Raw genomic sequence first — 25,400 nt, forward strand, 5'->3', positions numbered from 1 at the left:
AGTAAGATAGGTAGTAGAGGCCATCAATTTGCTTCTCATCATACTCTTGTGGTTTAGTAACAGCAATTATTGAGTCATTAATAGCAACACTCTGCTCTATGGAGGCTACGTCTAAGAACTGACAGAAGGGGAGGCATAAAGGAGCACTATTACTCCCTCTCCCCCCCACACCCTTCCTTAATGTGGCTCCTTTTCCAAGCCCTTCCTGTTGCAGTGATTGCTGTTACCTGACAGTTTAAAACTCCTTGCAGAAATGTATACAAATTTAATGGCTGGAAGGTAAATGGAAGGAAGAATTGTGAGAACTGCACTGAAAATGCAAGGTGAGGGTTGATACGTATCTGCCCTTTCTGGATTAGCTGCAGTCTGGGGGAAATATTGAAAAGGTGGAGATGCCAGTTCAGCACTAAAAATCAAGAGGATTGCATTCCCGAAGGAGTGAAAATGTGACCACCCTTTTGGTACAACTTTTTTCTCAGTTTTTTTTCCTTTGATCAATATTTTTCCTTTCGCAGCTAGGTGCTTGGTCCCTGGGGACTGTGCAGAAATTGGCTTATGTTGTGTAGTCTCATCTTCTATTAGACAACCGAAACAGACAAGGAAATTAAACAGGCAAGACGACATTATCATCATCCAGGGCTGAAAAAATGGCTCTTGGAGGCTCTGAATAAAAGCTTCAAAGGGTAGCAGAGTTGGAAGGGGGAGATAAGACAGGTTCTGCTGCAAAGGATAGTGGCAAACATGACAGAGCTGGCTGGATGACTGATGAAAAGAACAACTGACAGTGATTCTGATAATATGTTAGGTACACTGTGGGTTGTCATAAGTAGTCCATTATAGCTTATTTGCAGGAGGGCTTGATGTGACATGCAAACCTGCCCAATATCTGCCTTGTATCCAAGTTCTTGAGCAAGTTATCTCTCCTTTGTGACTAGCCAGACTCCTATAGTATCTGTTTTATACTGGTGTCCACATTTTTAAAAAAATCCAAATGAGTTTAAATCTTTGGGCATGATTTATGGTTTAGTCGGTCATGATCATTCATGTTGATTCGTATTTGTTTTGTATTTTCAGTCCAAGGATGAAGGCTTTCCAGTTCTTGTTGAACTCCAGATGCCACCAACCCCAGTTACAAAGTGGTCAAGAACTTTGGGCACTGGGTCCAAGAACATCTGGAGAGCCACCCATATCCAATTCCTATTAAACTTGCATAAAATGTTAATCTTGAGAAATTGCAGAGAGAAACATGAAAATACAGCAGCAAATACAAACAGTGGGTATGTTGAACAACCATATTGATGGTTTTAGGAAGCTGATCCAATGTTTGCATGGTTAGTGGTGTCATTGGACACAATGCCAGCTGTTACTTGGCATCTGTAATGAACATGCAGATGATCAAGCTAAACAGATCAGTAGCAAATTACTAAAGAATGTAGATTTGCCAGAATATATATGCTGTGGTCTATAAAGTTTCTTTTATGACCTCAGCTTTTTCCCCCTAATTGTTGGTCTTTTTTACTATTATAACTTCAATTGTTGTAAACCTCAGTGATGGATACAATACATATATATTATTAATCTTTGTAATTAACTTTAAAATAGAAAGAAATTTCACACTTAGAGCTCAAATGGGTTACTTTTAATAATGTAAAATTAAGAATTGTTGCCCTCTAAGGAGCCCTCTCACATTGCTGCACAGATTGCTAATTGGAAGATTACAGGAAGTGCATCTGGAGCATTAATGCAGAGGTACATTGGACTGCCTCATCTGAATTCAGGTAAGTCTTCTGTGTCCCTTTGAGAGGATTCAACAACGGGATCACACCTGACACAGAGGCACAGCTGAATTGCCTGCCCTTAACTAGAGGCAGGTTGGAAAAAGACGAGGCTACAGCATTCAGAGATGTGGCAGGCTGTCTCCTTGTGTGGTTGGATGCTTTGATCTCATGGACATCTGGCATTCTTTGGTTTAATTTTGTGGGACAGGCTGGTGTGCTAGGGCAGTATTATGTGGGACCCCTTTGAGATACTTGAGGCTATGTTAATGGGTAGACTGGAACATAGCATAGTCCGTGTTTAATTACATCATGTATAGAATCGTTGACCTATGAATAATGATATTTCAAGAATAGTCTTTCATTCAAGGTCTTCAGCAGTATCCAGTGTTGAACAGTTTTTGGTTCATACAGCAAACTTCTGGAAGTTTTACGCACCCATTTTTGCATTTCATTGAAACCAACTTTTTCCCCTTAAGCTTGGTCCCTGTTGCACTTTATGAATGCTAAAAACACCAGACCGCTTCAGAATAATTTCATTGCTAGGAAGCTGTGAAAAAACATTCAAGTCAACACTTTTTGCTTAAAAAAATAGGATTAGTATTTTAATCCAGTTCCACTCCTTTTAGCCACTAGGCACCATGATGACAAAATGATTATATGGCAGATGCTGCCATGGCAACTTTTTCATTGAAAGGTGGAGGCTTTTTACTTAATGAGTCTCCAACTAGCAAGATAGAAAATCCTGAGTGGAATGTTTGTATCACCAAGAAGTTTGAAATGGAAGTTGTCATGGCAAGACAATAAGACTTGCACTTGTGAGCCTACAAAAAGGCTAGATTTAGGGGCTTATTCTTGGGACTGTGGGTTACTTCCAAGGTATGTGGGGATGCAAGGAAAAGGGAGATAAATGTGGAAGGGTTCCATCATGCAGAAGAATTTTGCCAGCCCCAGTGTGGCAAGTGGTTTATTGTCCTATATTACTGAGTTTTAAAATTTTGTTTCTTAAAACATTGTTAGTCCAATGCTTTTAATGCACAGGGAGAAGAGGAACAGAACCATCAACTCATGGTTGAAATAGCAAATAAGAAGAGCCTTTTTGTTGTTGCCATGGATGAGGCTGGGGAAAAAAGTGAGGCCAGTACAAGGCAGGACTGTAGTTGATCCATTGTGAGCATATGTGGGAATAGAAATGAAAATGGCGCTAAGAAAAAGTAGCGAGTTATAAATTATTTTGTATTTATCACTTCCACAGCCTTTCATTAGTGGTTTCTGGATCCTATCCTATACCTTGGCCAGTTCTCTAAATAATTTAGAAACTTTTCTGTGATTTACAAGGACTATAATTTTCTTCTGAAGGAACAAGGCAATAGAGTGATTTAAAGATTATCATCTTTAAAAAAGTCTTTTGGGGATTTCTGCTCTCATTGGTTGATATTTCACCTCCCACAAGTGAGATGACTAGCTAGTTGTAAACACATGTGACTTTGTTTCTTCAAGGGACATTCTAAGTAGAGGTTTTTGGTTCTAAGTGAAATGCAGTAACAAATATACAGGGTGTACTGGAAGGCAATAGGAAAATTGTTGCATGTTGAAAGCTGGTTGTTATGGCTGCTCAGTTTCCAGATTGGCAGTCCTTAAAATGAGAATATATTCCAATGGAATAATGTTACCCCTCTCTCAATCTATGAAATGGTACCTTATTGGAAAAGTAGAAACTTCAGCACATTCTCATGGTCTGCCATTATGTGAGGGCTCCCTGCTGTCCTGAATGTGGGAGCATCTATAGCCTCTAGAACATCACTATGGAAATGCTGCTACAGCCACAAATTTTTCATCCTTGGCTTGAGGAAGGCTCTCTGCTGCTGTGCTTGACCTGAAATGCAGATGCAAACTTGTGTTCAAATACTTAACTATATCCTTTTTTAAAATGGCAAGTTCAGAGTAAGGATGTCCTGTTGGTCTACATGTGGGGAGGGGCCTGGATAACCATCACCAGCTGTTGAATGTAACCAAACTGTTTTCACTTTGAGCAGGATCATTTTGAAGGATTTCTCTTCAGTCTTGATAAACAACCTTGTATCATATGACAGGCTGGACGGGGTGTTGCAAATGCATTGTATGAGCAGGAAGAAATGGCAAAATAATCTTGTTCTGTAGTGTTCTAGTTTAGGCCACTCTCTTGAGCTTTGTTCTCACCTGCTGGCTTTCCTGCATGCTCAAGTAAAGGGTGACTGTGGTGTGCTGCAAATACTGGCCCAAAACTTGGAAATACTTAATGCAAGCTAGGTGATGTATATACAATTTTGTATAGACACCCCTAAGAGATTAGATATGAAAAAACAGTTTACCATCAGAATTTCATCTTGAAAATGCTTTAATAAGGAAGTGTTGACAACACTGTTTTTGCAAAATGTAAAGGTAACTATACAAATTCTTAATACAAAAAGAATAAATTAAAAGCAGATTTTTAAAAAAATTTCTGCAACTTTTCTACAACATAACATCTTTCCTTCCCCTTGATTACTGTTGCACAGGATTCAGTAAAATCATTTTACATGCTCTAGTCATTTTCAGAAGGGTTCTAATTTTTATTTTAAACTAAAGTCCATTTTGCACAACTTGTAATAAAACTATTGACATACATATATATATATATGTAAAACTTTACATCTAGTTAACTAAGCAGTAACTGGTCATCTGATAGCACCTGAATAGGGTTTGCTATGTCCAAAACTAAAAACTAATACTGGATGGAAAACCAAAGCAAACTGAACCTTTTTTTTCTTTCCCAACATTTTCAACACTCAACTGCATATAATATCATTTAAAAATAAACCCTGTCCACCATGTCATATGGTTTATGCATATACAAGCTAGACAGGGGGGAAGCTTGTACATACAGACAAAATGCAATTATCAGACCAGGGACGATCTTTATGTATATAAAAGCAAAATTCAAGGGATTTATTAATGGGGTAGTCAAGTGCTTGTATACTATAGCTATGTTTTACCCCTTCACGTTATACTTAAGACACGTTAATCTTCTGATTAACATTTTATGTACATTTTTGTATAACTGAATTGAGTTAAACAGTAAAACCTGTTTTACTTATTTTCTGTCTTTACTACCAGACTGGCTCACAAGTGCCTTGATTGAAAAAACAAAAAATCACCCCACTATCCCACAAACAAGAAACACTTTTCCCCACCCTCCTGTAGAATGTTTTCAAGACAGGTTTAAGAATGTGTTTGCTTTATTTAACTCTTTGCAAATTTGAGTCTAAAGATTATTAACTTGGGGATGCCTGCATTTCTGCTAATAACATGCCATGTCCTATTAGGATGCAATAGATAGATAATATGGGTACGTCATTACATATCCAAACTGCCTGGGGAAGAGAGAAGCCCCAATCCAATGACTTTTAGGTATAACCGAGTCCTATCGATGCAATGGAACAAGTTAGCCACATATGACCTCTCTAGTTGGACTAGAATGTTAGGTGGTTGGCTCTGTCCTTAGTCATGCTTAATGTAGACCCTTTAAAATCAACAGGATGTTAGTCCTAATTAAGACCCAATGAGTTCTAATAGTGTTGAAGAATGGATCTAACCTGTTTTCTGTTGCTGTTTTTCCTTTCCAAGAAACTGTTTCCTAAATGTAACAGTTGTAATCCTGACTTTCAAATACAAATTGAGTCTTCTGTAGTTGTAGGTAATCTAAAAAGTAGTATACTTGCACTATGATTTACAGCACTTAAAACTGTCATGGCTTCCTCCAAAATTCTGGGAATTGTAGACTGGTGAAGGGTCTGAGAATTAAATGACACTCCCTTCTCCCCACTAACCTGAGAACTATAGTTCCTTGGACTGTTAAATCAGTTTAAGTCTGTAGCATAAAAATGTTCAAAGAGATGCCTAACTAGATATCATTTGTGCTGGAAACCACCAGTATGTTGCCAGTAGAGGGTGCTATAACCCACAAGAAAATGGGGTTGTGGTGGTGGTGTGTGAGTGGGTGGATATGTAAGAAAATGTTTTAACATTGTGGTATTTTTCTGATAAAACATCAAATGATCTTTACATTCAGTCTTGTAAACTTCATTACTTATTCTTCATTCCAAAAAGCTGACATTGAGAGGATGGTTCAAAACATCTGGTGTAAGTCAGAACAGAGTTAAGATGCTTAAATTTAACTGATTTCAGAATCCTAACTTTGTGAAGAACTGTAGGCATTGTACAAAATTGTTGTCATATCGGTTCCGTCTTTGATTTCGTAGCAAAATATTTTTTCTACTCTGTAAATGCTTAGGATGGAGATGTCTCACATAACATCTTGCCAATCAATATGATAGAAAAAAGAAGTATCTTGGATCAGCTAAATGCTCTTCTGCTGAGTAATGCCATCTCTCTTGCCTATGTTAACTGTTTTTTCTCTGTCTGCTTTTAGACAGCAGTGCCTCACCAAGATTTATACTGGAAAACCTTCCAGCACCTCTTTTTCAAAAGGGCAGCAGTTTTAAAAGCTGCATTTGTAGGATTTTAGTGATTTTAGTCTTCCTGGCATTAGCAGCATCTACTTGTCCGTTGGAACATGTACACAGATTTTTTAAAAAATGAAGCTGAAGTTGACTTCAGTTCCTTGCTGTTTGGAGTCTTTCGGTTTGTTGCTGTCCCTGCATGTAGACAAACACAAATTGGGGGAGAGGCACAAAATACTAGGTCCTCCAGTGGCATAAAAACAGCAGAGCACAATTTCCTTGTGTCTGCCCCACATCTGCCTAGGTTAATGATGAGCAACTGGTGAATTAGGAATGGTACCTTCTGACCCTCACTATGTGCAGTCCAGAGGCAAAACAGGAGTGTGAAAGTGCTGGCGGTTGTGGCAGTGGGACTTGTCAGCAGATCCGTTGGCATGTGAGGGCAATTGTCACTCCTTGGCTCACCCCTCAGCCATCCTTTTTTAAAAGTAGTCCTCCAGCTTACCCAGTTTTTGCTCAAGAGCCTAGAGGTTGTGCATTAAGTAATTAAAGCATTGAGGCCTTTTCGAAGTGCGATGGCTTTGTAGACTTGTATAAAAAGCACTGCTCAAGTGTTCAGATAAACTTGTAGTTTCTTCTGTTTTGGTACTGGTAGTGAACAATGCTTTGTAGCAAATGGAAAAAAATTCTTTAACATCTGAATGCTTAATTTTAGTACATTGAGGAAAGTGATCTAATCTGCTGGTAAAGAGACAACACTGTCAAAGCCCTCCTATTTAAAGCACTGTACAATTCCCTAGCCAGTCAAATAAGGCCTTTGCTACACTACTTTTAATTTATTTTAAAATTAAGTTTACTAGATCACGGTGTGTTTTTCCATGATTTGGCACACTTTCTTCTACAGTGATTGATTTTGTTTAAATCTTAAAGTTTTTTGGCATTTTATTTTGCAAACAGATCACAGAAGTTCTTATGTTACTGGTGCTTTTGCTTGCAACTAGTCACAGGAATGTTAAAAGCAGCAGTTTCTTGCCCTTGTTCTTGCTGATGCCCTTGTGTACCATCTTGTTCATCTCAGTGGCTTTTCTCAACTGGTACCTGCCAAGTTTGTGTGGAATCTGTACCACTGCTGAGATTACATTGCGTTTGATGGCATCAGGATGAAGAAGATGGAGAATGGTTTACAGAATACTAGGACTCTATTTCTGGAAAACAGGATGGTGTTAGGTAAATGCTTCATAACTGGCAGTTACAGCAGTTTTTGGAAGCATAGAACAAATCACCACATGCCGGTCCATTTTTAAAATGCCACTGCTGTGCTCTCTCCCCCCAGTCCTTTTTTCTGTCAGGAAACAGGTATTTCACAATAACTGTTACACCATCTGTAGCACTTACACTGTTAAGATCAAATCATCTGGTGGGTTAGTTTTACATATCAAAGAACAAAATTATGCAACAAATAGTTTGTGTTGACTGTGTACTGTGTTATACATTTGTCCTCTTCTCTTGGCTGTGCTCTGTGGGGCAGTCTGCAGAAACTGGGGCCGAAGACTTTTTACTACTGACTGGGCAGAGATCTGCCATGGAGCTGTTGTTTTCACAATATCTTCAACTGCCTTATGAGAAAAGTGCTTTGACATGAAGCTGGTGTCAAGCACCAGTGCATCCTGGGTAAGGCAAATGAGAGGCAGTGAGGTGATTTCAGAATGGCATTGATGTGTTTGTACGGCCGAGGTCAAGGAGATTCATACTAGAGTTCCAGGTTTGGCTTTCTCCTGTCCATACCACTGGACATCAGCTAGTTCAGGATAGAGGGGAGAATCCAGGTAACAGCTGTCATTGTAGCTCCTAAAGAGAGAGGGGATAGAAACTCATTAGAATTTTTCACAGAGATAGTGTACCTATAACTGCATACAGACTAGGTGGCCAGGATTTAGGAACTAAACCAATTCTTTCCCATTGCCTTTGTGTATTGTTAGAATATCTTCCCAATGGTAGCCTTGTAACGTCTGCTTAGTTTGGCACAGTGGAAGGATGATGATGGTGGTATTCTGTAGTCCAGCAATGTAAATAGCTATTTGGCAATTTTTCCAAAGCAATGCGCCCAAAGATTTTACTTCAGGCAAATGACCCCAATCTTCATTGAAACCAAGTGGATTTGGATATGTCCTTAGTCCTTTTCATTTCTAATTGCTCTGCCAGCTTGATAAACCGTACTGAATATAGTGAGACATAATTTTCTTGGATGCGTTTTTTAGAATTGCAGCCTACATTTCTCTCAGTACAGAGGTTGGGCAGCCCCACATTTTAAGAAAAGTTCTCTAGCTTCTCTAAACATAATTATGAACAAGGAATGTAGGGAGATAGTCCAGCTCTTGAGTTGAGGACATGAAAGAGACATAGCCCAAGATGCAAAATGCCTTTTGAGTTATATAAAGCGATCTGACAGCATTGGCCTTGAGCAATAACACTGGGGAAATCATTGCAGGCCCATGAACATATTGGATGAAGCCCACCTCAACCCTAGCAGTTGCCTATTCTTCAAGCCATTCACCTTGGTTGCCTCCCACAACACCTTTTAACCGCTTCAGAAGAACATTCAAGGCTCTTCTCTGCCCCCTACCCCAATAACGATTGTAATAGATGCAGCAATGTCCCACAGCTGAGGAAAAGGGGAGATGGGAGGAAGAGGGCAGGCAGAGCTAATAGCTGCATGCTATCAAAAAGGGCATACCTAGATTATGAAAAAGGAGGAGAAAGGAATAGAGAGGTTACTTAATGCATGCAAAGCGACACACATGAATTCTAAAATGGAGCATGCATGAAACAGTGTCCTGTAATTGCAACAATGGTTTGGCCTGCTTTAGTAAGCTATTTTTTCTGCCCAGCAATTCATGGGGTTCAGTTGTAAAAGTCCCACTATTGTCCAGGACTGACTCTTAGGGTAGCCCCTATTCATCTCTCTGCCTGAACCTCTGAAATATATTAGCTGAAGCTACTGTTGCTCCATCTCTATGCCCAGGAAAGCTTTCATTTGCTAGATTTTCAAGTGTATGGGAGCAAAAGCCAGTAGAAAAACTTGGCAATTTTAGGCTAGCCATCTTACTGATGGCACATCTGGGACACAATGAGCTACAGCATGCAGTTTATCCAGGCTGAGCAAAGATCTACTGTAGGAACAGAGCTGTGCAGAAACACTTTGGCCATAGAAACCCTGTGCTGTTGGCTTCCAGCTAGCAAGGCTATCCTGCCATGAACAAGGTACAATGCACATCTCTGTGCTGCTGAGGCAACCCTTTAATCGGACAACATCTTCAGGTTTTCTCTTTCCAGAAATGTCACCAAACAGCCTTGTAACACCTTAAGACCAACATATTTATTACATTATAAGCTCTGGTGGCCACTGTTTGCATCATCAGATGCACAATGTATTTTACTAAGATGGCAGCTATATATACACATGGTTGTACAGGCTGAGGGGAGGAACTGTAAGCATGGGGGTCATAGGGAAATGAAATGTAAAGACTACAAATGGTTTCAGTTGCAGTAAATATTAAACATATGCAACATTGTTATAATTATCTATTCACAAAAATCATCCTGGAATTGGTAGGAACAGTATGTATTTAATACAAATAATGCATTTATGCATGCTTCTTGCATTTCATTTCTCATTCATCTTGTTGCTTATAACACAACCACCAGCTTTCTACAGGTTTGTGTTTATAATTAAACTGTGCTTTAAAAAAAATCAGATATTCAGAGACAGCATAGGTTTTTCTTAACATAATGGGAAACTCAATAGCTTAGAATACAGGTTTCAATTCTCAATTAATTTGCCTTTTAATCTAGGAAGTGCCTAAATATAAGTTCACTGAAGAGACTTTGGAGCTAGCTGCATAAAAGCTTGTTTGTAATCAAGCTCAGCTGCAGTGGGACACATATGTGCATGCACATAAGCTCAGCAGGCAGGGACAGACAGTTTAAATTTCCCTTCCTTGTCCAGTGAGATTAAGGGATTCCTTATGAAAGCCTCTTCCATGCCCCACTGATTGCCACTGAGATTGCAGTTGCTCTGCTGTAACTTGCTGTAGGAAGAAAACAGTGATAGTCTTGGGGGACAGGAGGAGGCCTCTCCAATCCCCCAGCAAGACTGTCATCCCAGAACAGTATCTGCTTCTCTTGTAGTTCAGTAGCTCCTGAAAGGTCTCTTTTCATGCTGTCTTCAACCCACAACTTGGTTGTGCAGTGTAAGCAGACTGCACAAAGGGCCCTCTCGGTTGTTCTAAGTTCAGAAGAGTGTCCTTTATATACCATGAAGCTGATACTGTGGAGAGTGAGATGGGGTTTTTCTTTTCCAGGATTAAGTTGCACAATCCAGTTAAACTGAGATATGTGAAGATAAGCTAGTTTGCACCCATGAAAGTCAAGCCGTGGTGAGCTAAGACTCTTCTCTCCCATAGTCCAAAATATTAGCCATCCAGACAAGTTCAAATCCAAATTTCCCTGTTCTCCACCATAAAGACTGCTTAGATTGCATCCCTTCAGAAACTGGATGAACCTGAAGAGATCTCTTCTTTAAAAAGAGCAGCACTTGTGAGAGCTGTACCTGTGCAGTTAAAAGATTTGCGTATGCTCTTCAGCTCACTGCACTCTCACTACTGTGTCTGACCCCAGTGACTCGATAGCCCTGTGATCATTAACCCGCATTCCAATACTGTGCTAGTGTATGCCCCCACCCCTGGGTTCTACAAGCAAAGGCAACAAGCATAATAAGGTAGCAGAGGGAGGGCGTGTGGGTTTCAAAATATGAAACATCCCCTCACTATACCTCTATTCATCAGTGCTTTGTTGAGCTGGAGACTGAGACTCATCCACAGTGGGTGAGTTGTCTGTCGCATCTCTGAACAAAGGACAGCCCGGAAAGAGAAGGAAAGGAAGAGGAGAGAGGAAATGTTAAAGGAAAGCAAAGCAGTGACACAAAACAAAGTTAAGAGCCTATTAATTCAGTCAGAAATAGGTTGGTAAATCATCTTGAAAGACAACACAGCTGGTTAGTGACACAGGGAAGTACATCAAGTAGAATTTTCAACACTGTGTGGAAAAAATAAAGAAGATAATTTCTTGGCTACAGAAGCTGCACGGCACTCAGAAAGAGGAACTTGCTTTTTAAAGCATACAATTGCTGCTGTGTTTTTAATATAGACAGATATACAAGTAGCTGCTTGACTGATGCTTTTTCTTTAAAAAAAATCCCACCTAACTCTTATTGAGCATCTTTCAAAGTTCAAAGCACTTCACAAGCAGTCTCAGTAATCCTTCCAACAGCCTTGTGGGAATTGTGGCCCCTTCTTGCAGACAGAACATGAAGTAAGGGACCTGGACAAAGCTGCCTAGGCAGCTTTGAGGCAAAGATGACATTCAAACCTTGAACCTACGAAGCACACACTCTTAGCTACTGCACCCACTCTTGGCAGTATTTTTGGTTGTGGAGTACTTGCTGAGAAATTTTAGAGTTTCCCCTCCAACCATTCAGTTGAACATCTTTCTGCCTGCCCTTTGCCTTTGAAATACATGTATAGGATAAAATACATATTTATGCCATTTTACCCTCACAACCTTTTGTGGAGGGTTAAGTTGCTTAGCTGAGCAGGGATCTGAATCCAAGCCCTGCCTCATCCAGCTCCATTAGTCCTGTCACAATGGATCTTAGCTGTTGTCTTGGGAAAGAGGAAAAATACATTCCTGTCAAGTGGAAAATTACTAGCTGATCTAGCTCTCTAAAATTATGTTGTATGGAATGTGGAGGTCAAGAAGGACAGATAAAATGGTGTTTGTGGCGCAATCATCACTTCTTGGTTGAGTGGCTAAAATGTCACCATTCATTTCAGGAAATTTTGGAATTACACTGTGCTTTGCATGATTCTGAACCCCTTCCAAATGCAGACACTGTGGCTTTATAAAAAAATGTCAGTTATGGAAAAAGGTCCAAACCACAGGAATTTGAACTAGAACACTGTGTCTCTTCGTTTTCTTTGTTCCTGCCCCCCACCCCACAACACTTAGTGTACATACCACTTTAATTTACACTAGTGTCACTAGTTGTAAATTCAAGTGGTATGTACAGCAAAAGGTTGAATTTTGAAAAGTATTCTACATTTATGATTACTGAATGCATAAATAAGTGTGGTCTAAACAGCAAGGCAAAAAGTGGGGTTGAATCTGGTATTGCTGAAAAGCCATTGCCCTCTTCTGTTTGCCCCTCCCGTAGGTTCCCAAGCTCACCCTGTCTGCCAGGCAAGGATATGATGCGGGCTGCTTGGTGGCGTGGCTGCTAGCTCACTAGATGGGGTCGAACTCCTCTGACTGTGAGGTAAGGCAGCTGGAAAGCAATTGATGGAGAGTTAGCAAGATTGGAATGCCAAATGCTGTTACGTCTCTGCAGTAGGAACATGCATAGCCAAGACCAAGCATGGTAACTTACTTGGTATAATATCAGCCTTATGAATAAACTAGTTCAGCATCAAAACTGCTGGCACCATGGACTGCCACTGTAACTTCAGTCTGTTCCCTAACCCTCCTGAGGGACGTTTATTCACTCAATTCCAAATAGAAGGGCTGCATTTCTTCCTAATTTTGCTGATAATTCTGTGGCTATACATCCCCCTTCAACTCCCTTAATGTCTCCAATATTTAAGATTTTGAGAGAGGGGACACAGTTGCTGCTAGAGCAAGGATAGACAATGTGGACATCAAAGTGCCGCTTGGCATCTTCACTGGTGTTCAGTGAGGTGCCCTGTCCCTCCATTTAATCAAAATTAATACATTTCTATGTCAGCAGGTTGAGACTGCTGTGAAATAAGGTTCTGTTAGTGGTAAAAACTCTGCTGAAAGGAACTATTTAGTACACTGGAGCTCAAAGCTCCAGTCTTTTGAGCAGGTTCGACTTGTCTTTGATGTGATTCTTATGGAAGCCATTTTGTGCTGGTGCCCAGGATGGTTTCTTCAAGTCATCAGATGTACTCACGCTGCAAAAAGATCACTTATTTCTGTGACAGAGTATACCTGCTGCTGCTGCTGCTCCTGTAACTCAAATCCAAGGGGCACCAGCCTCTGGACACAGTCCAGAACTTGAAGCAAGGTTGGTAGCCTCATTAGCTATGCATATGTAACCTTCAGAGGCAATAGCTCTTTTTTTTTTTTTTTAACCTTCAGGGCAAAATCTCTATGCATGCCTTGATTTTAGCACTTCAAAAAGTCTCTTGAAACACCATAGCCTCCTTGTTATACTAAAACTGAACTACAGGTTTAAGTTAACCATTCTTGTCATTTAGGCCTGAAAAAGCAAGTCCCTTGACATTCTTCAAGTTCTGATTCATTCTGATGAGCAAATACTTGCAGAGTGAAATAACCTACTAACATGGAGAGCACTCCTGAATAATTATGTAGCTTAATTTCACCCATTCAGCTCAGTTTACTGTGTTGAATAATCATTATTGAGATGATGCAAACATATGATGGTTATCATAATGGCATACAGGAAAGCAATCATAGATTCGTAGCTTAAGGACTGTAGATTCAGTTTAACAATCCCAAACCCAATTCTAATTGTGTTTTTTGATCCTGAAATCTCCACTGAAGCTCATCAGTCAGGTTGAGTACTGTAATGATTTTGATTGGATTGTTTGATTTTTGTAAGCTGCCCTGAGACGCTTTTGCGTATAGGGTGGGATATAAATATTTTAAATAAATAAATACATACATACCAAGTTATCAAATGTTCTGAGGCCCCACCCAGGAGAAACTGACATCAGCTGGGTGTGATTAACATGAAATAACTCTAGGCTAGGCAGCCTAGTACATTCTAGATGTTTTAGAGTACAATTCCCATCTTTCTTGACCATTGGTCAATGCTAGCTGGAGAATAGGAGTTGTAATCAGGAGCACCTGGAAAGTGCCAGGTTGCCTACCTAGACTGTGTCTTTAGCTTAAAATAGCATCAGCTACTTGTAGCTAGCAGAAGATTTACAATAATGCCTTTGATTTTCCATAAAAAATGATGAGTATGTTTTGCAAGAAGAATATATGGATTGTTTTCATGAAAATGTATTGCTGTTGTGGGGAGGGGGAGCATAGTTTTAGTGTGGAGGAAGATGCATAAATATCCCCATCCTTGCATACTTAATGTGGGTATGGAAATTGTGTATCCAGTTATATGCCCTGGTGAGGGACCATTCCTGCTTCATGTGGTCCTCCAGGGCAAAAAAAGATGTTCACCCCTACTTTGGAGTGTTTGAAGTACTTTACAGATACGGTCTCGTCTACTCCATAAAGCATGTTCATGTTAGAGGGATGGCTTTCCTGCAACCACTTCATACATTTGTGGCAAAAGCAAGATCGAGCATTTCCTGGCTACTACAGCACACCGGCTTTAGATTTCAGGAGCAATGCTCACATACCTTTTGACATTCCTTTGCCAGAGCCCACTGGACTCATCCTGCTTTACATGACCAGGAGATCTTGCAGACACATGGCTGATCTTGCAGACACCTCACCCCCAGCAAGGGTGGAAGGAGGCAATGGTGGGTTAATTAATTTATCACTGTCCTGCTGGTCACTCCCAGAAATTAGTACTCTGTATGTATGGATTCTCTGTAGGCACAAAACACTGTAATCTCACCTGATGTTGCTTTGCACATTGGAGGCATCCTTGTTACCCTGCTGTGTGCCACAAAGGTGCTTTGGGAGGAGGTGCTGTACTGGGAACTGCTATCCGACGAAGTGGAGCTTGTGTGCGACAAGCGGCTGTGGTCTTTGTGGGAGGCTGTGGACCGCTGGTACCACAACCTCAGTTCATCGGACACCATTGTCCTTCCTGAGCCCTTCTCGTGACCCTCTCTGCCCAAAGAGGGAGTCCTTATGATTTGAGACCGGGAGGGGGTCAGTCTTACTGAGTCTACTTCGTCGCCATGCCAGTTCTCCTTAAACATTCCCCCTGCCGTGTATGAGTTGGACGTTTTAAATTGTGCTTTCACGCTGTAGTGTCCTTCCTGGTCATTCTCCAGGCTGCGCACCACCACTGGCGTGGAGCTCCCTTCGATGTACAGGGGGTACTCTTTGATCCTGTACTGGGATGAAGGCTGGCTCTGGCTATGCAGATAGACTCCATGGTGGCCAGTCCCATTCCTGGCAGCCAAGTTGGGCATGCTCCCAGAATTGGAGGAGACAAGGTTTCCTGCCGACTTGTGCCGCTGCCGCTGCCGCTCTCGAGCTTTGGAGGGGGAATCCTCAGCCAGGGTGGAATAGTTGGCATTCATCTGAGCTGGGTAGTAGTGTTCGGAACTGGAATGGCTGGTGCAGGAGGAGCAGTCATCCATTGGGTCAGAACCGTTACTGCTACGAGTCCTGGGGGTGTAGAAGTCAGGGCTCCCTGTCTCATTTTCTGACCCAAGAAGCTTCCCTTGGGACTCTAAACTGGAGCTTCTGTGTCTAAAGTGCTGTGCTAAACTATGCAGTTTCGTAGGGCTGATGTCCACTGACCTGTAAACACAGAAAATTAAAAAAAAAAAGTTAGTTCTCCACCCCCTTCCCAAGCTGCAGTCTGTAGCTGAAAGCAGGCTCCTGTAAGGTGTCCAACTGCCCATTACATGTAAAAGCCTGCTGGTTCAAGGACTTCTTGCATAGCAACAGATTCTTCTTCCCATTTGTCCACCAGTATTTTGCAATGTGGTAACCCCTTGAGGCACAAGATACAGGGAAGGTAAGTGGCAAACCTGTATCATGTGCTTTGAAATTACTGGTCTTTGAACGAAGTAAAATTCTCAGCATTTTCCAAAATTCATGAGAAATTATAAAACCAATTTCTTTGTGAAGAAGAAACAGGGGGCAGTTAGCAGTCACTGCATTTCTAATTATCAACTGCTTACTTTATTTATTTATTTATGGATTTATATCCTGCCTTTTTCCTACAAAGGGCTCAAGGCAGCTTACATCATCTCTCCTCCTCCATCTTATGCCCACAACAACAACCCTGTGAGGTAGGTTGGGCTAAGAGTCTGTGACTGGCCCAAAGTCACCCAGTTGGCTCCATGGCTGAGCGGGGACTCGAACCCAGATCGTCTGAGTCCCAGTCCCACGCTCTTAACCACTACACCACACTGAATTATTTAACACAGGGAATCTGAATGTTTAAGTGCCAATCAAGATACTCTAGCATTGGGCCCTTGTTCTAGAAAGAAATCCTCTTTAGTCACACAAGCAAAGGAATGCAACAGGACATGGCAGAAGGTATTTGCTGTTGGAAATTCTTTATACTGCACATTTACAACCTCAGTAGCCGTTAAGACTTGATGTTGCCTCATTGGAAGCTTGACTGTTTGCCACTAACTAGAATCTTTGTGCTGTGAAATGAGAATTTTTCAGATGTCACTTCAGCACTCAAAGAAAGCAAGGAGGAATCGAACGGCATATCCTTAACTTCTGTAAAATAATGAGCATCTGCCTTATGATGCTCCGTTAACAGAATGTTACATTCCATTAATCTAGGAAGGAGATCAAGTGAAATAGAATGTATTCTAGGGCCAAGAGAGGGGTGTAACAATGCTTTTGATCATCATAAGATGGTAGAATCCCCCCAACCCCAAAGTATGAAAATGCCTAACACCACAAATGCCCTGTATTGTTGCTGCAGATGCAGATTAAGAACGACTTCTAACATGGTAAAGATGTGGAGCAGGGAATGTTTTGTCCTTCCTGTCTCATCCCACATAAAAAAATAGACACCTCTTCCTCCTCTGGGGAAAATGAATGAATGAATTCCCAATGGGAAAGCAGTCTGTGTTCCTATCCATTGTGGAGAGAGGTTCATTTTTTATTTTGGATGAGATATACTGTAGATTCGTGAAAATTGTAAAAATTTATTTCCAAGACTGTGGTTCCAAGTTTTGGGGAGGGGGAAGAATCGTGGTTGACCAAAGACTGTCTAGAACTTGTGTAACAGCAACATGGGAAAGCGATGTTAACTGTACTTCTCCACTGTAATGGATTTATTTTTGCCCCTTGGTCCCTGGCAGATATAGCAGAATTTTGTATGTACACTTCATCTCCAAAAGGAGTGGGAGAGGGCATGAAACTGATGAAATCTTGGAATGGAAACTTACCTAGTAGAATGCACATAATGTGGACTGCGTACCCGTAGATCTGGTGTCGATGGCATGCTGGACTGGGAGTTCCAGTGGGGGAGATTCCTAATGGGGCTGTTTTGTAGGGAGTTGCTCTCTCCACCCTCTGCACAGCTTCCAGTGCTGGGGAACCGCTTGTGGCTGCTGTATATAAAAGATCACAGAGCAGTCACTCTTCATCTGGAATTCTTACATATGCAGACCATAAGATTATGGTGTTTTTTGTTTGTTTGTTACATGTGCCTATCAGTCTCAGAGAAACCCAAAACCTCCTCTGCATACACTAATGATGCTTAGTATTTATTTGTAACCATGTAAGATATGCCAGAACTACTATTCTCACTGCTGGTGGACTGAGAGAAAGGCTCTCTTGTGTACTCATGGTTTATGTGCAATTCAAATAGGCTTTCTTGTCTCACAGCTCATCATTCCAGCCATCAGCATACTAACTCTGCATGATTACTCTGGTTCTTCTTTCCCTTTATAGCAAAGTTTATAGTTCTGGTACTATCATATAAGCAAAAAGAAAGTACTGAAAGAGGGCCTTGTATTCCTCCACCAACAATTTCTTCAAACTGTTTATTTAAATAGAAGCCTCTAAGGATCTACTTTCCCCCCTAGAAGCCAGGCCCTGCCTGGTAGAGTATGCAAAAGACATACTCTTAGAACTGAAAAGTTACAAGCCCAGGAAATTTGTTTTGTGTATCACAACTGTCCTTCCACACAAAAAGCAACTCTCAGTTACCAAAATCTTTTTTCATTTCAGCAAGGTGCATGGTGTATAGGGGTTGTAGGGAGGCTGCAGTCCTTGTCAATCTACTGCAGATCACACAGAGATCTAATAGAATCAAATTTAATTTCTGTCCACCCTGGTTTAGATTATTTCAGCTTGTTGCTGTGCAATGTTGCCCAATAAGCTGTAAATATTGTGCAGTTAATGAATAATATTTTTGTTTTATTATTTGGAAATAGCAGCTGTCATCATGGAGGACAAGTGACACTAATTGAAACAATTGTGTTTTGTATATAGTGTTTTTTCAGATGATTTCATCACAGCTATTCCTACGGTTACAGAAGCAAGCTGTATTTATTTATTTATTTGGAATTTTTGTATGCCATCCCATCACATAAGCCTCGATGTAATCCATTATTTAAAAAAGAAAGACGACTAGACTATACTTAACAGTTGTGGGAGCTACTGCAGAAATGTCTTCAGGAAATGCTTGTCTACATGTGAAGGCCTGAAGTTGGACATATCTTTTGGACTCTGGCTGGCATCCCAATGTGCATTCATAGTTGCTACAAAAACTCATTGCTTTCCATAAATTAAAAAAAAATGACTACCTTACCTGGAATGACTGTGTGAGGAGCGTTTCTTGACCTTCTCATAGGGTTCATCCAAGGAGGACTCACTCCACATCTTGGGCTTGATGGGAGACTTATCATAGTCATTTCTGTGATAGTGCATCTGTCTGAGTCCCTCCAGTGACTGCGGAGGAGGTGGTCTATTATGCAGGGGTGGGCGTGGAGGGAGGCCTTTGTGAGGTGACTGTATCGGGGATATTGTGCTGGTACCCTGAGAGTCTTCTGTAATTAGAAGAAAAGAGTACACTATTCTATTTAATTATTTGTTGATTTATTGCTGTCACTATGCCTGGAATTGTACAAGTCAGCATATCTATGCTCTACAAAATGCACAGCTAAAAATTTAACACATGTGAGACAACAGTGAAAGACCTCAATATGAAAATAAATAAAATGCAGATATACCACTGCAAATATAGCATTAACTGGCGTTTCCAAATATGTGTACAGCATGTTTCAGGAGTCCACATGAGAGATGATTAAACCATGGATAACTGGACAGATCAGCCTTCTCCAGGAAGGGGTACAAATGACATACAGGTTGAAACTGTGAAATGGCACTCCTGGTCATAACCGTCTCTAGAAACAATGCTGGACCATTTTTCTGTCCTCAAAGCAGTCTGCTTTCCTATGAACACAAGAGGAACTTCACTAGATTTTATTGTAAGCCTATTTCAAGCAGCATTCTTTTCCCACTGTGGCGTCACCTGGGAAGTCATAAGCAAGGCATGAATGTATCATCCCCATCTTCAAGTTCCCCATGCTCAGAGCAGATTCCATAAAAAATTGAAAGTAAAACCATAATTAAGTGAAAACATAAAACAGCAAAAATTTTACAGTGAACTAATAGATTAAGACAGTTCTTTCATTTATCAAATTTGAAAGGTCATATTTTGCAGCTGTTTTGAAAAGCTCTGAGGGGAGGGATAACTTTGACATCCCTATGAAGGCCATTTGAAAGGATCATGACAATTGCAGTAAAGCCCCTCATCTTGGCTGACAACTTTATCTTGTTGGACTCTAAACATTCGCCCATGTATTCTGTATCACTGCTTTCTATCATTTATAAAACCCTGCATCCAGCATCTAACTAACATATAGCCTACAAGTATCTCCAATGTCACCTATAAAGCTCCTCATTACCTGGCCCATTCTGCCCTCCTCTCCCCCACAAAAAAAAATATTTAAATGAAAAATTATAGGGCTTCAGGTTTTCCTTCCTGTTCCTGATCCTTCCTGTTAATTAGCTGTTCATTTGGCAGGAACAAAAAGCAAGTTAAAAGTAGAGTAGAGAAAGAGCAAAGCTAGAGGCTGGGATGGAGCGAAAGAGCAAGATTAAAAGATGAGCAGGAGAGAAAGTACAAGGCTAGGGAAGGGGAAGGGAGAGAAACAGAAAGGGAATGGGCAGAGAGATAAGTAACAAGGCTACAGGTTGAGAATAAAGAAAGAGCAAAGGGAAAAAGTCTATATAGACTGAGAAAGAGGGACAGGGCAGGAAACAACTCTTTCCATTCCTCTCTCCCCACCAGCTTCCAAGCTCACTCTTCCTGCCCCACATCGCTTGATTTGCCACGCCTATACAGAAGCCACTGTATTAGTCACATCTTTCATGGGGGACATTTCGTGCCAGTGCCTGCAGGTGTAACAGAAATAATCACATCCTCTAAAAGAAGGCTGATGCTAATTTGAAAGATCTGCCGAGCAATTTTCTCTACACAAACCACTGTTCAAAGCCTACCATTCAATGAGTGCCCATGCATTTATCTTTAGACTGGCCTCAATGTCTTCTGAACAGCCGAAGTGGCAACACGGTGTATCACTTCAAGTCATGTTCTAGACGCTTCTTTATTCTGTTCTTCAAGAGCAGGCAATTTGTAGCCTTGGTATGGCATGTAGCTCTCCACCTAATGTCACATTGCCCTCAACCAAATTTTGAACCCTTCTGCAGGCAATCAGTGTAGACCTCTAGCAAGATCAGTTTGCTCCTGCCTTGGCATCCTGCTGGTCAGGAAGGAACAGCAAGAAAGGAAAAGAAAATGTCTGGTTTGGCCCTGCCCATCACTAATGTTTGCTGCTGGGCAAATTACCCCTGAAGAATTGTGGCCCTCAGCAGAAATATGGTAAATGATTAGGGTTAGAGTTGAAATGGAACTGTTCCATTGTTCCATCTAGGAAATGCTGATTGTTTTTTAAAGAGTGATATGGGCTGAGAGAAAAAAATAAAGAAGCATATTCAACAAGAATATACGTTAAAGCAAGAGCGATGGAAAACCAACTTCTTGCAGTCTCTCAGCCAGATTCAGTGAAAGCTAAGCGTATTTACTAACACTGATTTCAGTAGAAGGGATAAGAATGCACAGTGAAAACTCATTGAAACCAGTGGGAAAAACGGCTTGGATACTGTATTTACTCTTTTGACACTGTACTTTTTTTGTGAATGTTGACTGCATTAACATAAAATGCAGCAAAGGACTGCAATTTCAATGAACACTTTACATACCATCTTCTAGAACAAGCGCATCGGAGAGGGAACTATCCTCGCTGGCAATGTTTCCATCTGTGAAGTGAAAACACCCACAGAGGTCACTGTGCAGGTAAACACTGAAGCGCAACATTATTTGCACAGCACCCAATGTAAGAAAAATTCTGCTTGATCAGGCTAAAGATCCCTCTAGCCTCACATGTTTTTTCCAGTAACAGCAAGACCACAAGCAGTAGGACGACTTGCAAGAGCCATCTGCCATGATTTGTCTCCTGCAGCCACTAAGCATGGAAGTCTCATTTAGCCACCACGTGGATTATCTAACACAAATTTATCTAATCTCTTCTAAGCCAGAGGTTGCTGTCACATCTTCTGGCAGTTGTCAAGGAAAACACATAGACACCATGTCTCAGTCCAAAACCAACCACTGTCCACTCAAAATCCCCTTTTTAAAGGGACCCAGGGTTTTGATAGCTAGAGTTCTGATAGCTAGCAGTCAACATTCCTTTTTCCCAAGACGAAGGAGTGCGGGAATGCACACTTCTGATTTCTTGAGCAAACAGAGTCTTGTGGCAAAGTGCAAAATGTGCACCTTTGTGGGAAAGGAGGAATGAGAATCTTGATGTGATTAGGCTATAAAACCCCCCAAACACCCTTTTCACAGCTAAAGCTTAGGCATGCCTTTCATTTTTTTCCCCACAGCTCACCTTCTGAGAGCTATCATGAAAAAAGCGGGTATTTAGAACTTCTGGGCAATCTCTGGGGTTGATACCTGTTGCCTTTTTACAGCAGCTCTCACCAAGTATTTTTCCAAATCCTTCACAGTTGTAAATTTCACAATTGCACAACTGTGGGTACATTTTCCTCTTTGTACATTGCTTGAAACATTTTTAAAGAAATCTATATAAATTAAGAAAAAATACCTCCTCCCAGTGAAATTCCCATTTGGGCATTTTGGGAACAGCTAGCACTAGCACTCACCAGTAGACCCATTTTGTTGCTCTTGCAGTACCACTTACTAGCCAATTTCCCCTGTCCATGTGAGGACAGTTGTCTGGGCTCAGATGGCATAACTCATCCTGGGTAGAACAGTCCTTTGAACAAACCACAATGTACTGGGATAGTTTGTTGCCCACACACAATTAATCCCCGAGAAAGTATTTTGGGCTTGCCCAACATGAGGAGAATTCATGATGTGTCAAGTGAACTGAGTCACTGTAGTCCTATGAATCCCAAGTATTTTGGAGTGGCATGGTCTTGAATGGACAATTAAGCACAGTTAGTTTTACAGAAGAACTATTCCAGGTGAAGATCAAGGATCAACACCACTGCTTGCACATTTGGTCTCTTCTTGGAGATGTGGCTATGGGGAATGACATGATGAACACCCACCCGTACTTTAGAATTTAGCGCTACCTCCACTGTCCCCTACTAACCACCAGGCCATCAGTGAGATACCAGTATCGTGTTTTGAGTTCCATTTACCATCTATGATCAGGGAGGCCCTTTGTGTTGGCTTTTTTCCAGATTTGATACGATACTCATTGATGGCATTTTCAATCTCCTGCAGTTTCTTCAGTGCATTAAGATAGGAGGTTTTCCTTTGTTTCTTCAGCTTCTTACTGACATTGGGATCGCTGGCTAGGCGTCGAGCAGCTTCAGTGATCTGTGACTGAATGGCAAATTCTCTCTCCAAACGTTCCAGCTCAGCTTCCTATGCAAGAAAAAAAATGTTTCCGCTGTTAGTGTATCAGCGATATAGAAGACTCTCCAATTCTGTGGGTGCAGGGTAGTTACTCTACCAACAGAACCGGCAAATGGAACTTCTGTTAGAGACGCCTTCAGGTGTCTACAAGAAGCACAGGTTTTTAACACTAGAAATCACAATGGTACTACTAAAGTAGCTTTAGTTTTTGCAGTCTATTTGTGTTGATTTCACTGGCAAAAGTACACAAAGAAATAATCCAAAGGGGTTCTGTTGAACACTTATTCCATTCTCTCTATAAATTAGCTGATGGGCATTCATTTTGATACTCTGCTATATATACACCCGTGAGAAGCATGCTAACTGCTTGCCTGCAGGCAGGCTCCATATGTCCCCAAGAAACTGGCCAAGGCATGGAGTTCCTTCATATTGCAGCATCCTAGCAGTGGTATCCAAGGGAAGAACAACATTGCTCACTGACCACATGATTCATCCAAAAATGTTACTGGAATGATGTGAAAATCCAACCAGAGGGAAAAGGCGGCACACCATTTCAGTACACATACATTGAGTTTTAGGAACTACAGCCTTCCTGAGCTTGAGATACCCAGGTCTTTTTCCCCCCAAAATCAGAGTTCCTGAGGTCTTAAGGGTTCACTGAAAGACAAGCTACTCTGTAATTTCAGGCCCACCAAAGGTGCGTTCATTTCAGGTATCCATGCATGCAATGTTCTGCAGAATCAGGCAGGCTAAGAATCTAAAGCAAGTTTCCAGTTCTGAGGGGAATGCCAGATACTGACAAACAAAACACAGGAGCGATCAACAGGTTGGTCTTCAGTATTTTCCAAGACCTTTGCCTCTCCCCTGGGGGCTGTTTTGTTCCTTCCCACACGCTTTTCAGAAGAAGGAATCTGGTGGTCTATTCTTATTTTTTTAATCCACTGGGAGATGGGAGAGGAGCCACATTCTTTTTAGCCTAGCCCTCTCCAGCCCTGAGAGACATTTGTACTTAGGCTGTGGGGCTCTATGATTTCCTGGGCTCATTGGAAGCCTGGTAATGACAACAGCAGCAAGAATACCAGAGAGCTCAGGAAAGGCTCTGGGGAGAGATTTCCCCAGCATCTCTCTTAGCTGCCATGCTATCAAGAGGACTTGGTTGCTTTGTACTGAATTCTATAGTCTTCTGTAAGCCACCTTGTGGTTCACCGAAATGCTTGTTACAACAGTGGGATGGTGAGCAGAGGGAGGGCTTGTACCTGTACAGCTCCCATGAAGAGAGGGGCAGAGTATGTGTGCAGGACATTCTCATGTGCTCTGTGAAATCTTAGTCAGAAAGAACCAGTAAAAAATACGGAGAAAGGGCACTGCCCATATTGGAACGATGTTCCTGAACACTGCCTTTTCTTCTGCAATTTTTTTCACAGAAGTCAGAGAAAACTGAAGTGCGTATTTAAGTGACATCATCAAGGAGAAGGCCAAACCTTTTCATTATCCTCAATAACCATTCCTAAATAGCCATTAAGGATCAAGTCTGCCCTGAGTTCTATGTATTAGTCAGTCTACAGGGTGTTGAAATATTCAGAGCTGGCTTTCATATGTTCCAAGGAAAGTTCTATCTCAAATTTACCAGCACATGCATTCACAAAAGAAACTGATGGTGCTGTGACTTCATCTTTCTTCAAGACAAGATGTCTCTCTGAAGTATTCATTCTGGATATCTTGGCTTAAAAGTCTCCTTTATTGTCAGTGATAAATCAGCACCACTTTAAATCTATAATACAGTTCTCACATTATTACCGATTGCATGGCTGGTATGTGTGTGAACTTTTGCTTTGATGATTTCATAAGCTCTGTCAACAGGGAATTTATTAAATCAGCATTCAACAAAATACATTTTAAGAATCAGATCCTGATCTGCCATCCCCCTGCCCTTCCCATCCTCCTGGAAAATTTCGATAAGAGCCAGCAAAGGCACAGGATTAAAAACATTGTGTTAAAGTATGGTTTAAAAAGAATGTATTTGATCTCTGATTTTTTTAATGGCATAGTCCTACAGACAAAGCTCAAACTGAACCTCTAAGTGAGTCTGCTACTTTCAGATATATTTGTTTTAGCTTTGGTTCATGTATTGAGGTTGTTACACTAGACTGAATCAAAGTAAAGCTGGGTTTGCTGTGCCTTCAACTCTTGCGACTCCCTGAATGTGGCTCCCTGAGAAGTGTATGACCCGGTTAGAGAATAAAAGCAGTGTCTTGTAATTCAGTCATGAATTGCGGGGATGCACACCATGTGTATGTATGTTATTTCCGTTTTCATTAATAACACTGAAATGCTACAGTCAATGGTTTTTTCCATGAAATTGTAACAGGAACACATGGGTTTGTTTATGGGTTAAACAGCCACAAGTTAACC

General features: G+C 41.1%; 1 protein-coding gene across 7 annotated transcripts in view; it reads right to left on the minus strand.

Moving 5' to 3' along the window:
- Positions 1-7,148: 7,148 nt before the first annotated feature.
- Positions 7,149-25,400, minus strand: part of FRMD4A (FERM domain containing 4A) — a 301,515-nt gene continuing 283,263 nt past the window's right edge. For 5 of the 7 annotated variants that reach the window (XM_044423314.1, XM_044423315.1, XM_044423312.1 and 2 more), the window contains 7 exons: positions 22,769-22,997; positions 21,302-21,358; positions 18,786-19,023; positions 17,416-17,580; positions 14,937-15,796; positions 12,542-12,638; positions 7,149-8,104 (listed from right to left, as the gene is read on the minus strand). In XM_044423314.1, the coding sequence (XP_044279249.1) occupies positions 8,002-8,104; positions 12,542-12,638; positions 14,937-15,796; positions 17,416-17,580; positions 18,786-19,023; positions 21,302-21,358; positions 22,769-22,997 (1,749 nt within the window). In that variant the 3' untranslated portion in view covers positions 7,149-8,001. Of the gene's footprint in view, positions 8,105-11,087; positions 11,160-12,541; positions 12,639-14,936; positions 15,797-17,415; positions 17,581-18,785; positions 19,024-21,301; positions 21,359-22,768; positions 22,998-25,400 lie in introns of all 7 variants that reach the window. The other 2 variants (XM_044423313.1, XM_044423316.1) reach the window with 2 other exon arrangements.

This window comes from Varanus komodoensis, unplaced genomic scaffold, assembly GCF_004798865.1.
Source record: "Varanus komodoensis strain SLA01 unplaced genomic scaffold, ASM479886v1 scaffold13_3, whole genome shotgun sequence".
NCBI classification, from domain to species: Eukaryota; Metazoa; Chordata; class Lepidosauria; order Squamata; family Varanidae; genus Varanus; species Varanus komodoensis.